We start from the raw sequence: 17,014 nt of genomic DNA, 5'->3' as shown, positions 1-17,014 counted from the left end.
CTACCAGCTCTCTCCATCCTTCCTCAGACTTCTTCATCTTTCCAGGAGGAAACAAAACACACAGATTTTTTGTTTTGCTTTGCTTTTATTCCACCATTTATTTCTTCTGTTTCTCCCTCAGATTTCCATTCCCGTGCTGGGGACACACATACACATTCTTTAAACAGACACACATATGTCTGTATATACAGTAAGGCACAGTCACTCACATACAGATGGGACACTCTGCTGGGAGAAGAAATGGGGCACAGTGAATGATTGCAGCCTGCCCTGGAATACAAGCTATAACAAACAGATTACAATGGATTCAAAGGCAACAATGCTCCACGGCATGGCTCAAAAGGATGTGGAGGTTTTGTTTGCCAACAAGCTCACGTCACACAGGAGGGTCAGAGCTGCTGGCTCTCAGCAAATGTTACCTCACAGCTCTCACCTGGGAAAAAGAAAGGCAGGGCACAGAGCCTCTCCTTTCCTCACGATTTTAGAGCTGGTGAACACAAAGAGGTATCCCACAAACCCCCCAGGTTTGTAACTCTGCTGTGTTGCTGAGCCTGCCTGAGGGCAGAAGGGAGCTGTGCTGTGTGAAACACTTGTGCGTGTCCAGAAAGACAGGGACAACCCAAGCCTCTGACCCTGCTCAGCTTAACGTTTGCTAGGAGGAGCTTTGGGATGGCTGGTTCTTCCCTCGGTCTCTGCAGCTGTTTCTGTGTTGCTGAGTACTCAGGTGGGGTTCAAGCACTGGCCCCTGACCATTCACACCACCCAACAGCTGGCTGACACCTCAGCTCAGCTTTTGGCAAGTCTGGCTCGCTGTCTCCAGTGAGCCCAGAGTTGTCCACAGCTCCACGACGTGCTGTGGACATGACCCCCGTAGTCTTGAGCCAAGGCAGCTTTTTATTCAGCTTCAAGCACTGCTGTCAGGAAACTGGTCAAGTGAGGGTCTGTTATCTATCTTTCCTCAAATAACTTATTTCTTACGGGCAACTAATAGTCTCCAGATGTAAGTCCTTTCTCCTTTGGTTTGGCAACTGCTAGCCCATGACTTTAACTAGTACTCCAGGGGTGAATGCAAATCCAGTACAGTGCCTAAGTATTGAGGAGGGACTGGCTGTCTGACCTTCACCAATTCAGTCAGTCAGGCCATACAACTGGAAACTCAGCCAGCTAAGATTTTTTTGACCTGCCCAAAATTAATGGGCTGTTTCCTGTAAGCCAGGATGGTTTCTATCCTGAGTGGTTCTCAGTGGCCACACATTAAGTTTCGAAAAAGACTGAACAGGGTCTGGAAGTGAGAAAGACTGATGGACAGGCAGGCCTTCTAAATCTGGACTGGAGCCCACAGCCAGATAAAAAACTTGCGCTGTTGACCTACTCAGCACATCTTTTCTTTGCATCCAATCTGCTCGTTGTCACTTTTCCACCAGCACTAAAAACACCCCAATTTTGAAGCACACAGAACCTACCAGCCTGCCCCTGCTGGCTGTTTCACAGACCAGCCAGTTCAAGCCCCACTTCAGAGGGATTTTTTGTTGTATGATCAATGTTCTAAGAGTTTTCCCTGTGTTCAGGGTTCACATTGTCTGCCATACAGCACATATGGAGAAAACACTGTTTCCTACTATTAAAACATTATTTACTGAAGTTTAAAAACCCAAAGTATTTCAAAAGAAGCTACCAAAAAGGCACCATACATGTATGTTTGTAACTGATGAACTTCATCTAAGACCAATGCAGGGGAGAAGAAAAAGACATTTTGGAGCAGGATGAAGGAGCAGGAGGACCAGGAGGGGTGATGAGTACTTCTGGGACAGCAAGTATCAGGTGTCTCAGTTTCCAAATATCACTGAGGAACATCAGCCAACACACCTGAGTTTTGAACTCTGAAGAGATTGCAAACCAGTCTCTTGTTCCAGCTGTCCCAAAATATGATGGTACAGAGCAGAGAGCCAGCAAGGAGCCACTCAGCTCTGTGAGGAGTCTGGACCTCAGGGGATATCTGTGTTCTGCTCCTCTCCTGCCACTGAAGGTTTTCCAGAAGCTTCCACCTTGATTGGGTTAGATGGCTCCTATTCACATGTTAAGTCTCCTCTACCCTGATTGGGTATGTCCTTTTGAGAGGGGAAAAAGTAAGGAAATAATGAAAAATAATCATGGTCTAAGTAAATACAGTGCTGGGAAGTCCTGGGGGTACTTTGGTAGTTTCTGTGCTAGGAGGCAAAGGCAGCCTGAGCACCAGCCTCCTTCCTTCAGTTGCTCCTTGCCAAATCAAGGAAACATTTGAAGAGGAGACAGGTGGTGAGGTGGAATGAGACGTTTCCTCAGGCATCTGTGGCTACGTTATCAGTGGTTACAGAATACATAAGAAGGTACATGGAATCAAGCCCTGCTTCAGCCAGTGGAAATCCTCTTTTATTTCAAGTGGCAAAGGGCCATGTTTTCATGCTTCCAGGGCTGATCATGCACTGGTGTGTGTGCAAACACACAACTTTTTGCTGGCAAAGCTAACAAGCTAAACACAGAGAGAGAGAGAATATATATATGTATTCATGTATATATACAATGTGTGCTCACATATAAATATGTGTATGTAAGGAGGCATAATTGATATAGTACATACAAGGTTACTGCTGGGGAAATGTGCTTTTTACTGTAAGTACTTTCAAATTGCATTCAAAACAGCAATGGAGCAGAGCCTCTCCATTATACTGAATCTAGAATCAGCTTTGCTTCTTTTCCATCCTTTCTCCCTGTAACACTACCCAGGAAGGCTGGTTGTTTTGAATGCCCTGCCTTGCAGCATCTGCAGGCCTGAGATTTGAGACTTTTGACATGTGGGGAGCAGCAAGATTGTTGTTATATTTCTGTCACAGTTGCCATTTTCATGAATAGCAAAACCCTCTGGTGTCTTAGGAGGCATCACACCACGCTGACCTACCTTACCTGTGTGTCAGGGTTATGCTGTGCCCTGCTCCTGTGTGGCTGACGGTGAAGCCTCACTGGCAGTCTCTAATCCCACTGCATCCTGCAGTGATTCAGGTGCCAGTGGTGTTTCTTCAGTGTCTGATGTTCTCTGTGTGTCTGTGCTCTCACTGCTTTCCTTTGCTTCAGCTTCAGCTTCTCCCTTCTCCTTGTCCCCCTTTTCCTGTTCACTGGCAGTGCCTTGCTGCTCTTCTCCCTTGGGACCCTCACACACATCCTTGTTTCCAGAGGTAGGCTGGGCAGAGTTCTCCTTCCCTGGGGCATCACGACACACTTCCTCCTCCTTTGTATTCCCTTTGTTACTCTTGCAAGGATTCATTTCCTCTGCCTGTTTATCCCCTTTTTCTTCATCTTCTGACCTGCTGGATCCTCTCCTTAATGGAGGTTTCTCATCAGACTCTGACTCTTCCTTTTGCTCTTTGCTCCCTTTTAATTCATCCTCTGACCTGCTGGATCCTCTCCTTGATGGGGGCTTCTCATCAGACCCTGCCTGTTTCTTTTGCTCTTTGCTCCCTGTTTCTGCCTCCTCTGTCTTGTCATTGGGCCTAAAGACCTCCTCTTCCCTGGCACCATTTTCTGGAGAGGAGATGTTGAGCCCTAAATCTTCCCCGTCTCCGTACTCGGACAGAGATCTTCGGAACCTCCTGGAGGGTGGCCTGCGCTTGATCGATCCTCGCGTCCGCACCTGGGGGGCAGGAAAAGCAGACATTGGAGCAGTCAAGAGAGTGGTACTGGAAAAGCAGGAAAGCACAACAGAGGAAAACGTGGGAGATTTAGTTGATACCCTGGTGGCTTCATTTTTCCTGCTCTGCTAATGAAAGGTAGAGAGAAGAGGGTTCCCTGCTGCTGAAAGACTCTTCTATAGGACAAGCAGCACCCTAATATAAGCCTCCCTTCTGCAAAGATGGTGCCAGACACCATCCAATTTGAACTGTGACCCCTTGTCCAAGTTAGAACCCTAAAACCAAGGATACTGCATTCATTACACAGATGCTGCTGACTTTGGGTGTCTCAGCCTTCTCTTCCTCTTCATCCCCAGGGGATAAGCAAGCAATAAACTCCAGCACATATCCTACCTTGTTGTAGAACTGCAGCTGGGTGCCTTCCGGGGGCTGATCAAAGCTGACTGGCGTCTCACTCGCCTCACTGGGCTGGGTCTGAGTCCCTGGGCTGGTGGGTGTCGAGGGAGGTGTGCTGAATGGAGAAACCAGGGCTTTCAGACCAGGGCTTTTGGGAGACACTCCCGGCAACAGAGCAGCTGGAGAAAAAGCCAGATTGGCCTGCAAAGAAAAGTCCCCGTCAGGAGTGTGAATGACAGCGGCGTGTGCTACACACGACAGCCACATAGGGGAACCCTCGCTCTGCCACAGCTCTCAGCTGTCACAGCCCACAGACCTTCTGGTTGTGGGTCTCTCCTGGTGACACTGTCAACAAACAAGTCTGGGCAGAGAAGTTATGACTGGACATTTGTCCTTCCCCGGCAACTGGAACTCAGGACATGTTCTTTTGTCATCCTCGGGCCTTTTGGGATTTTCCAGTGATCCAGCCAAGCCAGCACAGTCTACAGTGGCTGAGCTGGAAGCAAATCTGAACAAGCAGCCAGCAACCACTTTTAAACCAAAAGATTTAAACCATCCCTGTGTGTGCCCAATTTTCCAGCCTGATCTTCTGAATGAACTGCACAGCTGTGAGAAGACCACGGAAAGAGGCGAGCTTGCGATTCACTGTGGCAAAACATTTCCTGCTGGGCTCTCACTCAGCAGCTCTCAAAGGCAAATGTCCTTGGGTGCCTCAGGAGGGACAGTGATATGAATAGGGGTACGTTGTGTCAGCGTGGCTCTGGAGTTGCACATGCTGCCAGGAAGGACAGCTGGCAGGGCCAGGGCACCCTGCCTTCAGGCCATCGGGTGCTGAGCTGCCCTCAGCAGTGTGGATCAGGCACCACAGAGACGTACAAAAAGGGCTGGAAGCACTGAGTGTGTTTTTGAGTAACTGGGGGAATCCAGATGAGGGGAGTGCAGGGGAGAGGCAGAGCCCGGAGCACACTCCCCACTGCCAGGGTTGTAACTGCCTGTGCTGAAGGCCAGGTCCCTGACAGGGTGCAGGTGACTCAGTCTGAGTTAGACTGCTGCAAAGAAAGAGCTGGAAGAAGTCTCAGTCAGGGTTTCCCTCACTTTCTCTGGAGAGCTGCATTTAAACTGAGGCTCCAGCCCCAGCTCCCTACTTGAGCAGGGTTGCTGCCATGCCCATGCCCAGCCATGTGCTCCACAGATCCAAATGATCCTGACCCATGCACTGACGTGCTTATGGACACACCCAGGGATCACTGGACTGCTTCTGATGCTTGTTACCCTTACCAGACCTGCTCTGCCTTCCTTTTTTATGTATGGTGGGACTGGGTCCTTATGTATGAGGCCACTGCTCTGTTCACCCAGATGTCACTCTTGGCTCCTGGATCCCCTTCCCCTGTGACTGCTCTGCAAGGGAAGTAGCTGTGACAAATGCCTGTCAGATTTAATTTGCCGAGGAAGCCATGTGGGTTATTCTAGGACCTACCTGCAGCTTTTCAATCATGGGGGAGCTTTTCACCTTGACCTTGGGAAGGGGGCAAGCATTTGGAGACCGCTTCTGCAAAACAAAATGAAACACGAACACTTCACAGTAAAGTAGGTGGAAAAGAGGAAATCTAATAAAGGCAGAAAACTTGGGAGAGATAAGCAGAAAGTGCTAGCCATCCTAGGACTAGATACATGTTCCCTTTCTCTGGGAGAAAAGGAGATTGTCTGCTGTTTGAAGCATCTGAGCTAGGTGATGTGTAATGGCTCTGCTTCTACATTGCCTTCACTAAGGTATGTAGCCTATGGCATAGTTTCTCCTGGCATTATTCAGGACCAGACAGATTAAAATTCTACTTCTTAAAGCCTTAATGTTGGCAAACATTGTGAACTTTCTGTGAGGGGAAAGACTTTCTGCCACCACTTGACTAACAGAGTTAAAGGATATCCAATTAGTACAGGCAGGAAAGGCCTATGTGGCAGGAAAGGCAGAGCTCTGAAAAGCTGAAAACAGTTTGAGAAAGGAAAAGCACTGCTTTGAGAAGGGGCACATTGCTTTTTTCAGATCCAAAGGAAAAGGAAGGAATCTAAGATTTTAAAGCTTGCTGCTCATTTGGCATGTGGCTGACATATAAGGACAAAGAGTTACTCCCTTGCTAAGGGCAGGTGACAATGTGAAATTTGGTGGGTAGACCTCATACCTTAAAGTACAAAGGACAGAAGTGACCAGAAAGGGCCTGAGCACAAAATTTAGTGAGGAGCAGCCAGCTTAGTGGGACCTGCTCATTCCAAGGTGCTGTATGGAGGACGCCTAAAGAAAATATTCTGTGGGTATTGCTGAAAAACCCCCTCTTCACTCTGGATTATTTATTCCCTTCTTCTGAAGATGGAAAAATCTCACAAGCAGAACTATTGCACCATTATACTCAAACCTCTAGAGTTCACCTGAAGGCAACACACTCCACGGATGCTCCCTGTGCTAAGAACTGTTCAAATCTCACAAATTCCAGTGGTTCTTGAACAGTGGTAACTGGATGGATCCATCAGAGTGCTAAGGGTAAAAATGAAAGCAGTGGAAATGGGATGTGCATCCATGCTACAGGAAACATCATGGAGCTGACTCTGAGTCAGTACATGTGTGTGAGCAGGGGGAGGTTTGATTCTGCATGATTGATGTCTTGTGCTGCACAGCCTGACCTCTCTGCAACCTCCAAACCCATGTCTCAGGAGAGAGCAGGTTGCAGAGAGGAAAAGTCTTACCCCCTATTAAATTGATACTCACTTGCTCATCATTGTCACTTGTCTCAGTTTTGTGGGAATACAATGGAAGGGAGCATGGTGGTTTCCTCCGAGTTGGCTTATGTGGTGGCACCTAAGAGAAGAAAACAACCAACTCAGCAGCAGGGAAATCAGGTTTCTTAAAAAGGGAGTGAAACTCAAGCACCAAAGGGCATGCTGTGTCAGTGACCTGTTTGGGTGGCAGGGCTCAGCTTGCCTAAAGGAGTCATCCAAAGGCAGCACCAGGTACTAGCACATGGGCATGTGGCCAGCATGCCAGCTGTGTTTGTAGCACCTAGAGCCCAATCCTGCAGCATCTTGAGCCCAATACTAGTGTTGGAAAAGTAGTCTGTATCTTTTTGCACAGTATGAGCCACAACACTTCAGGCTTTGTGCAAAGGACACTCTTCCAAGCTCTGGAGGGTGGAGAAACCTTCCTAGAAACTTCATCTTCAAAGCATCCTGCTGGAGACCCCCTCGTACTGGAATAGGTTGTAACTGTTCTCTTTCCTGTCATTACCAGGATTTCCTTTTAAGTCTCAGCTGCCTACCTGGTTCATGATTTCCTGTTTTGCATCTGATAGGTTTTAAGGACAAAAAGGGGAATTCTGACTTTTTTGGAATTTCAATTCCATTTGTTTCTCTTGAATGAAGAAAAGCAGTTCACAGGGATAAGTCCTCAGGTGTAACCTTTAATTTGACTAAGAAACAGATTATCCAGGGGAGAAAGAACAAGACAACTTGGTGGCAGAGATACTGATTCCTTCTGAATGTCTTCAGGCTCTCAGAAGTACAAGAGAGCTCCCCAGGAAGGAAGAGATGCATAGCACATCACTATTGCTCTGGTCTTGAAGCCAAGCTGTCTCTATTTTTATGCCAGGTTTGTAGTCTCCTGCCAAGCTGTTAACACACTTTTTTATGTGTTAACAGGCAAAATAATTGGATAATATTGTGGATCTTGAATAGTATCCACAATAAAATATTTGGATAATTTTGTTGTCTTCTCACAGGCTGGCAATGTGAAAAATTGGATCAGGGTGTCTTTGCCCTTTGTAGAGCTGGTTGTCATGGAGGATCTGTAGACTTAACATCACTTAACTTCTGGTTGGTGCTGCATCCAGCCATGGCAATGCTGCATCTCTAAGCAGCCAAGAGCAGCCCTGCCCTTATCCTTATAGGAAGGAAGCTTTATGCTAGGAACCAATAACATGTCTTACTGAAACCCCATCATTTTGCAGCCATGAAATGCTGCACTGTGCCACAGTGGATGTGTCAGAGGTTCCCTGGTTGATGGGATCCTCTCTGCTGGCATGGGTCAGGCAAGGGTTAAAGACCATCCACTGAGCCATTAATCTGAATCCAGATTGAGAGGGCCAGTGGGGAAGTGACAGATGGCTTGGAGAGAAAAGACAGGAAACTTTGTCCTCCTCTGTCTCTGGAGAAAATGAGTTTCCCCCCACAGTGAGGCCCCTCCACACTGCCTTGGCTTGGGAGCAGCAGAGGTCTGCAGATAACACAAGAGAGGTCTGGGAACTTTCTGCCTTCTGTAGGGTGAGGGACTTATTGCAATTGAATCCCATACCTTAAAAAAAAGGAAATTACTGTAATGGGATGGATGCAGTGGTGCACTGGCGACTAGAGGGGAAAAAATAGTGCTTGGGAAGAGATTGGCTACTCCCATCCTGGGGCCTGGCTGTGGGAGTGCTAACCTCTGATGTATGCTGGTATGTCAGCCCTGCAGGGCACAGGTCACCACTGCATCCAGGCAGGAGGGGTGACAGGGAGGGTCCCCTTAGGCCCAGCCTGGGACGTGCTGAAATCAGCTGAGCAGCAGATAGGAGCAGTTCGGTTTTAAAAGAGAAGAAAGCCACCAGTAAAAAGGAGTAAAAAAGAGTCATAATGATACAGGGGGCTCTCCTAAAATGTCAACCTCCTTTCGTAAACACCATGTCTCTCCCTTCTTCCTAAGAGAGGTATTCTAGTGTTTTGCTTAGCTGGTGAAAGACAGCTTGTGAGGTAATGCTTGGCATAGTGGGCTTTCAACAAATCAGAGTTTCAGCATGATAGAGATAGGCACAGAGTCTGAAATGTCATTGGGAAGAGGCAACGAAGGTGAGTAAAGAGGCAGCTTTCTCTCAGACCAGTACAGAAGGAATAATTGGAGGAAACCTTCTCCTTTTGCAAATGAGGTGCTGATGGCCTGCCACTGGCTTCCTACACTGCATAATCTGTTGTTTGCTTTCTTTTCCTGTGGCTCAGTAATAGCTAATTTGTTATTCACTGCTGCTGTCTGCCCACAAAAGCAAGCCCAAATAGTGCATGCATTGCTGTCTGCTCTTGTTGGCTAAATATGTGCACCCTACCAAGCTTTACAGCATCTCAGTTACGGTGTCTGGGTGTCCTGAGGTGCAGCTCTACCAAAACTCTCATCCACAAATCGGCAAAGCATGGAAGATACTGCCACAGCTTGCATTGCATGAGGAGAGGAATCCTTTGCGAAGATCCAAAGTCAAGGTGGCTTCATGCTCGGGTCACTGATCCTCCAACAGGCAGAGGTGAGGGCCTGATTTCCCATGGGATTTCCTACCGGTGGCTGCAGAGTTCCTTACCTCTTTTCCAGTGATATTGGCTGCTTGCTCCTTGAATTTCCCTGCTAGCTGAGCCACTGAGGGTGATGCCGACTTGTCCACCTCTGAGTTGGTCTCTGCTGGCCTGTTCTGACAAACCAGGAACAACACGTTACGAGCAAAGTCTGGGAAAGGCAAGCCTGTGTATGTGTTATAAAGTTCAAGAGTAAGCACAGACTTGAAGCAGAATTCCTCACATCTGGCATCAATCATCTAGCCTGTGAGCAAGAGGTTTGGGATGACAGGATCTAGCAGCATTTTCAAATATTCCAGAAAAGCAGATATTCATGCAAAGCTTTTCAGCTCTTGCTGAAGAGCCTACACTCAGTACTTTCCAATGGAAGAAAACTGGGCATTTCAAGTGTCTGTTCCCCATTTTATCCTTGCAGTGAGCAGATGGAGCAGGGCAATAAAGTACATTCCCATGCACCTCTTCAGCTCTCCCATACCTTTTTCACTGCCTTGGTCACCATCTTTCCTTTTCCAGCACTTCTGCTATGAGAAGCCATTCCCAGTCCTTGCAGCAAGCCAATATCTGCTTGGGGATGTGTCCCTGTGTTGTTCTGCTTTTTTGGCAATGAAATACTCAGGCGGGTAGGGGGGAGAGAGGAAATACCACGGCTGAGAGAAGCTTCCCCTCCCCTGGGTCGACAACAGGCTGAGAAGCAGGAGGCTTGTGTTGGAGTGTGGATGATGCAGCTCTTCCCACAACACACTGCCCCAGTGTCATCCCACATTTACCTTGTTTTCTTTGCTATGTGTGTATTGAGCAACGTGAGTAGAAAGCCTTGAAATCAGAGTTGATGAAAGGAAACCTTTGTTCTTCATCTCTGGTGTCTGATGCCAGGGAAAACCAAACCAGAGGAACTGAGAATAAGTAACCAACAATCCTTGTTTTGTTAGAGGCGGAGACCTCAGAAGAAGAAACCAGGCTTGTGAACCATCTGTAAGAAACCTCATACCTCCGCTCCCTGTACCACCACCATCAGTGTGGTGCGTGACCAGCACCACACCTCTCACCCCACTGCCTCAGTACTCAGCCAGAAAGTTTCCCCAAAGGCCATTGCTAGAAGAATATATTTCTGTTTCTCCAAAGACTCCAGCAGAGCTCTCCCCTCTCCCTTCACGCTGCTCTGCCTGGGAGGGACCTGCTGCTTTATGAACACAACCGCTCCTTCAGCGCTGCTGGAGGTGAAAGGCCCTTGAAACACCAACCTGGCCTATGTGTGGACCATTCCCTCTGGGTAACTGTGCCACAGGGACTAAAGAAATGGCTGTGGAAACTTGATATCATGTTAAGGAAGGGATTTCTTTAGACTCCTAGCTTCTAGACTAAAAGCAAATCGAGGTGCTTACGTTAAGGATCATCTCATAATCCGCAGCTTGGAGGAGTCTCTAGTCTGAAATGCCTGGTACAGACCAGTGTGGCTGAAGCCTGTTTGCATCTTGGAAAAGGGCCTTTCCCTTTCTCAGAGAGCTGTAAATAAATGCTCCCAATAAATGCTATCTTCTTTTCCCCAGCCCACAAGCCCCTGTAGATGTCTGCCATTCCCTGTTTCCAGGATCCTGACTACATCTTCTCTATTAAGCTTCCCATGCACTTTGGACTGGCTTTCCTGCATTTAGGAAAGCCATATCAAGCTGCCTCCTCTCAGTGACCTTCATGCACCTTCCCCTCATCTTTTCACCTTCCATTAGAGTAACTACAGGCAGGGAAAGTGGCAGATGAGGGGAATGGAAAAAACAGTGAGGGAGGCAGATCAGCAACCTGCTGCACATGAAAAATGATGGCTGGGCCAAGTGGGGAGGAAGAGCAGTTCCCAGCTGCAGACTTCTTCCCTGCTCTGAAGGGAGGGCAGGCTGGAAAGGGGAGGGAGCAAAGAATGAACCTGGAGAAGGCAGGATGGTTTGGGAGGCTTGGCTCTCAGCATACCAGCTCCCAGCATACGTGGGAATGGCAGAACAGACACCTGAAGTGAGGATTCTGCTGAAACTGAGGAGCTGCAGGTGTCCAGTGTTTGTGTTGGAAAGGTTGCCTCCCTCACAGGCCCTTTTGCTCCAAAAGCTTCTCTCACAGCCCTTTGTCTTTACCCAGAAAAGACACTGTACTTCCTCTTGGCCTTGGCCTGTTTGACCTCTTGTTTTCGGGGTGATCGTGTTTTTTCTTTTTTTTTTTTTTGAATTTACAGTCTGAAAACACAGCTCTCTTTCTTTGATCAGAGCTGTGAGGTTAGAAGGGTTCCACGTGTTTCTTGTTTTGCTGGTGGCAGGCACTGATTGCAAGGCAGCTCTGGCCGGGCAGGGCGCAGGAAGCAGCGAACATGCCATTCTAAGATTAGCACCAGTAGCCCACGGGCTGTGTCCTCCCGAAATTGCCAGCTGCAGACTCTGATCATGCTTTGCAACAGGAAAAGTCCTTTCTCACATCCTTTCTGGCAATTACACTGGTGTCCTGTATTCAGCTTTTTCTGCATTCCCCCCCCCTCCAGATGGTGTGCCAGGTTCTGCATCTTCTAGTCAGGGGAAAGTGCAGAACCGGGGCACTTGGGTGCAAAAAGTTCCACTCCTTGCACTGCAAAGAGAACACCATTCCCCTGACTTCCAGGAGCTGGACTGTCAGTCTTCTTCTCCTCCTTCCCACCACTGTGGGTAAGGTGGGAAGCCTCACTTTACCACTCTCACCCCAGAGCCTGTACCAGCCCTCAGCCTCTTCCACAACCAAGACATGCATCTGCTTCTCTCACCCAGGAGCTCAGTGCCGGCTCCCTCCTGCCCCTTCCTCTCCCATTCCTGGTCACATTTCACATTTTGGTCATATAAGCCAACACTTTTCTGAATGGTGCTCTTTTTTTTTTGAAAACACTTTTTGCAGCCAACTGCTGATTCTTTTCCTTTTCAGAACAGAATCACAATCAGCCTGCATGGGCTAAAAGCAGTGAGCTAATGTTAAAGGCTTCGCCCATCAGTAATTTGATAACTGCTACTCTGAGGTCTTTTACTGTTCCATAAAAATAGGTGTCTAAGAATTCTATGTTCTGAAAAATGTCAGACAGAGCCATAAACAGCAATTGAATTATACCATCAATGTAAGCATGGCACTGCCTGCAAAAGAGGAAGTGCAACTACCAAGTTCTCGGTAAAGGGTTTGTTTCACTTTCCTCTTCCAAACAAGTTTATAAAATTGAGTAAATGTGAAAATAGTTTTCGACACCGCGTTTCTTTTTAGCAGCACTGTAGAAGAAAGCTCTGCCTTTGTGGTTTAGGTACAAATGTGCCAATTCAAGCCTCCCACCAAACCTCTCCTTCCTTGTGCCTCGGAGTCTTTGCCTCTGTGGTGAGAGCAAAGCTGCCCACCAACCCCTGATTCTGCAGCTTGCCTGAAGGGGGCCACTGTATTTAGCACAGATCCCTGCTCCTCTCACAGGCTGCCTGGTGGAAACACCGCTAGAAATGTCCCACGCCATCCCTGCTATATCTTTTCAAGGCAGCTGAGAAGATCTCTGAGCAGAGACTCCTTGAAGCTGAGGCACAGTCAGCTCTGACTCACACAATCCCAGCTTCACTGGTAATTTGATGTGCCAGAAGATGACTAGTAAGGCTGCCTGATGTGGGAGCAGTAATGTCTCACAGAGGGGACCCCTCACTACAGCAGTGCCATTACCTGGCTCGGTGACATTTGCCAATTCTCCTGCTACAGCCCATGGACCCACTGTGGGCACCAGGTGAGAGAAGGGTGCACGTTAGAGGCCCACACAAGAGACCTGTGTATACTGTTTGGGTACTCACAAAGAGCTTTTCTTAAAGGTGATGGATTTGAGTGTCACTACAGGCAATAAGTTTCTTATGAAATCAAAATCACAGAGAATTTCCACTCCTGTGGAAAACTGGAAAAGCCTGAGGTGGCTTTTGGTGTGAATTTGAAAGTTCTGCTGGGACTGGTGCACAATGGGGTCCAAGAGCCCTCAGCTAGCAGTTTTGGTCATGACCCACCCCACTGCAATTGAAGGCTGTCATGATGCCATCCCATGGGATTGGTATCCCACCAATTTACTCATTGTCCATGATACTGGAAATGCAAGTCTGAAAGGATCAGAAGCAGATACTGAAGGACTTGTGTACCTGGTTTGACTGATGAAAAGAGCAACCTTCTGCCAGCTGTCATACAGTGGAGTGTTTTGCCTTAAGCAGCACTTAAATACCAGCTGAATAACAGCAGAGCTCTGTGCTTCCCTACCCTCCTTCCCTCCCGTATGAATACTCTGATTTGGCTGCTTTTGTGGGTAGGATAGTTTGGCCAGATGGAGCACCTTTTCTCTGAGATGCAAGAGCTCCACAGCACCTTGCAAGGCTGGAGTATTCAGCAGCTGTGAAATCAGTGATGGTTATGGGCTCTGTGCAATTGCCACCCCCATTCCCGTGCAGCTGCATCTAGACTTGGTTTGAGGCCAGTCCCTGACCTCCACATCCCTCCTTTGTTTCCAAAGAGCTTTGCAGGAATGATTCCCTGCAGCCTGTCCATCCTGCCAGCCACCTTCCTGCACCCTGTGCTCCCACAAGGTCTGTAAAGCTCCACTGTGACTCTCACAGGGGCTTTTCACTGCTGCACACACAACCCACCTCAGCAAAAGCAAACAGGGCAAAAGGAATGACAAATGTAATGTCTCAGAGGCAGATACAAAAAGGCACTCGAGGCTCAGGGCTAATGTCTTCATTACAGAAGCAGGGTCCAGAAATAGTGATATTCAGCACCCAGCTCTCAACACTGCACCATGAGAAGGCAGTTGTCAGATCGATAGAAGAAAACAAGAGGTGGCCAGTGCTTTTGGGATGCAGTTTCATAAGGTCTTGGTTTCAGCAGAGAGAAAGTGTATGTTTCCAGCTGCTCATTCTCCCCTGACCTTTCCTTTCCCCCTTCCCCTCCTCCCTTGCACCAGTGCGAGTTGGTGGGGCTGTGCTGTGAACTGGATCACTGAAACGATCTGGGCTAAAAATACATCCCTTAACTCTTTACAAGGTTATTTTTAACCCAGATCATTCCAGCAATGGAGTTCACAGCACAGCCCTGCAGTGCTGTAGTGGGAGGGGATGGTGGGGTGGCAGGGGCAGCCTGCCCCTCTTTAACCACGCCAGCCAGAGCCTTATCCTTTCGCATAAGGAAATTACATCCTTATGTGTCCTCCTATTCAGAGGGCTGATAAGGAACTAAAATCCTATTTTTTGCATGCTTGCATGATAAAGGCTGTGTTGGTCTGTGGCACTGGTGTTTTGCCCTGCAAGCTGTTGCCCCCCAGCCCAGATTCAGCAAGTGCAGGCTGTGAACCCCGGGAGCACCTGCGAGCCACCGCAGGGAGCACGTTACCAGCAGCCCAGCGAACCAGAAGAAGTTTCCATTCAGCACCCACAAAACCCTCACAAATACTGTGTCAGTGATCTCTCCAGAAGCCCCATTTCAAACTGCAGCAGCCACACCTGTGGCTGGTGAGCAGGTTCTCCTTCCTGCATGGCAGGGGAAAAGCTCTACGCCTGCAGGACCTGCTCAGCCAAGGAAGGGATGGGGGTGCATCTGTGGGGAGGAAAATCAAAATAAACCATCATCACAGTCTGACTGGAGGCCTGCAAGAAGCACTGGGAAGCAGTGCCGTGGTTTCCTTTGAAATTAAAGCATCACCTCTGACCAAGGCACTGGATTTCAGGAGGGAAAGGAGCCTGTTGCAGATCTCCTCTTCCCTGCCTGGCTCAGCTCTCTGAAGGAGGAGGGCATGCTTTCTGCACAAAGCCTGCCCCGGCAGGACACCTACCCTTCTCGTTTTTCAGCAAGGTAGCTGCAGGATTTGAGGAGCCAGACAGTCACAGGCCTTGTCTACACGGGAAAGCTTATACCAAGTACAGTAGGATAGCTCTCTCAGCTTTCAGGGAGCAATACAGGCTTAATCAGATAGAGGTGTCTCCTGTTCTGCCTACCTGAACTCATTTGCAATCGGCTGGGCTGAAAAGAGCCATTCTCAAACCCTCAAGTACCTGTCTCTGAGACAGAAAGCAGTATTTTGGGAATGGTGTATTAAGCTGTAGCATTAATAGGGAATAAGACTCCCCAGGGGTAAATGTCCTGTGGTGAGGTGCTGCCTCTCTCCTGAAAAGACCCCCTGCAGAGATGGGGTTTGATGAACTGGGGGTGTCCTGCACACTCACAGACCAAGCACCAGAGAAGTGATGGCAGCACCAGCTCCTCCCACCTATTTGGGGTGACCATTTCCATCAGCAAGAGCTAATCCCTTCTCCTGGAACCATCTTTTGTTCAACTGCAGAGGGAAGCTGGAGGCAAAAGGACACTGAATATTCACACAGTGCATGATCTAAGGTACACTTCCTGTCTATCTGCAGAGGACGTGAACTTTTACTCTGGAGAATGCACCATGAATGCATCTCAGTTATTTTGGCTCTCACATTTTTTAAGCGCAGATAAGATTAGATGGGGCAGCTCATAAGGAACTCCTCTTTATGTGAACTAAAAAAGCTCAAGAATAGTTTTTAGTTAATATTGGACCTAAGTTACCAATGGAAAAATCTCTCTAATATGTAGTTCGTAATTTCATTCAAAGCCATCTCTTTGTATCAGACATTTAGATGAATCCTGGTTTGCACCCTCCTGCCAACAGAACATGAACTAATTTGTTTATCTGTATCCATGTGAGTACATCAGTGGCATCAGGATCATACTGAAAGGGGAACATTGTTTGGGCTGAGAAGGGAGGGGCAAATTAGCAGGGTAGGTTTAAAACACAGACTCCCCCAAAAGAGCAAACTGAAAGGCAAGAGGGTGGAAAAATACCCAAATCACAGCGTGAGGAGCCAGGCAGCAAAGATCAGGAGATGCTGCTACCCACAATCTGAGCCTGCCTGTTCTCCCTGTGATCCACAAAAGCATCAATGCAGGCCGAGGAGAGATTGCCCAGGAAGTGGGTGGGCTCACAATGGCCTTGGCCCATTTTTATATCCCTAGAAGGAAATCTCAGGATGCTTGTTCCAACTGGAGCTCAGCACCACGCTGGGCCTCTGGCTCAAGAAGCAACACATCCCAAGATGCAAACCCTGCATAAACAAAACTCCTCTTGCTACACTGACCCCTCTTCATCCCAGCGAAGCATCCTTCTTCCCATCTCTCTCTTTACTCTTCTTCACACATCATTCTCACTGGACACCTTCCAGCTCTCTGTTTCAGGAGGGATTTATGTGATTTATTTATTCACTTGGTATCTTATCTGGCAAGGAAGTTGCTCCTTGTCTCATTGTAGTAAATTTTAATTATTGGCAGAAGGCCCAGCTAGAAGTGGCTGCAGCTGTGGCTCTGTGATGTCCTACAGCCAGTCCTGTCCATCGTTGTGCCAGTGTAGCCTGTAGCACCCTGGGAAGCAAGGCCAAGTCTCCTACCTGCAATTCCTACCATGTGCTGTAGAACAGGAGTGATAGTTACTGTGCTGTGCTTGACCAGAGCAAAAGCTACTGTGTGAGCCACCTCTGCACCTTCCTCTGGTGGGGCCAGGCTACCTCTGAGAACTTCATTTATCAGAGCTGTAC

At 48.2% G+C, this 17,014-nt stretch overlaps 1 protein-coding gene across 3 annotated transcripts in view; it reads right to left on the bottom strand.

Moving 5' to 3' along the window:
* Positions 1–65: 65 nt before the first annotated feature.
* Positions 66–17,014, bottom strand: part of RCSD1 (RCSD domain containing 1) — a 32,753-nt gene continuing 15,804 nt past the window's right edge. Inside the window, exons 2-7 of one of the 3 annotated variants that reach the window (XM_064643559.1) lie at positions 9,422–9,529; positions 6,817–6,906; positions 5,536–5,607; positions 4,056–4,259; positions 2,941–3,664; positions 66–2,108 (exon numbers count right to left, since the gene is read on the bottom strand). In XM_064643559.1, the coding sequence (XP_064499629.1) occupies positions 2,954–3,664; positions 4,056–4,259; positions 5,536–5,607; positions 6,817–6,906; positions 9,422–9,529 (1,185 nt within the window). In that variant the 3' untranslated portion in view covers positions 66–2,108; positions 2,941–2,953. Of the gene's footprint in view, positions 3,665–4,055; positions 4,260–5,535; positions 5,608–6,816; positions 6,907–9,421; positions 9,530–17,014 lie in introns of all 3 variants that reach the window. The other 2 variants (XM_064643555.1, XM_064643561.1) reach the window with 2 other exon arrangements.

Source organism: Pseudopipra pipra, chromosome 2, assembly GCF_036250125.1.
Source record: "Pseudopipra pipra isolate bDixPip1 chromosome 2, bDixPip1.hap1, whole genome shotgun sequence".
NCBI lineage: Eukaryota > Metazoa > Chordata > Aves > Passeriformes > Pipridae > Pseudopipra > Pseudopipra pipra.
Note: the sequence above shows the minus strand (reverse complement) of the source record. Positions and strands in the feature narration are given on the sequence as shown.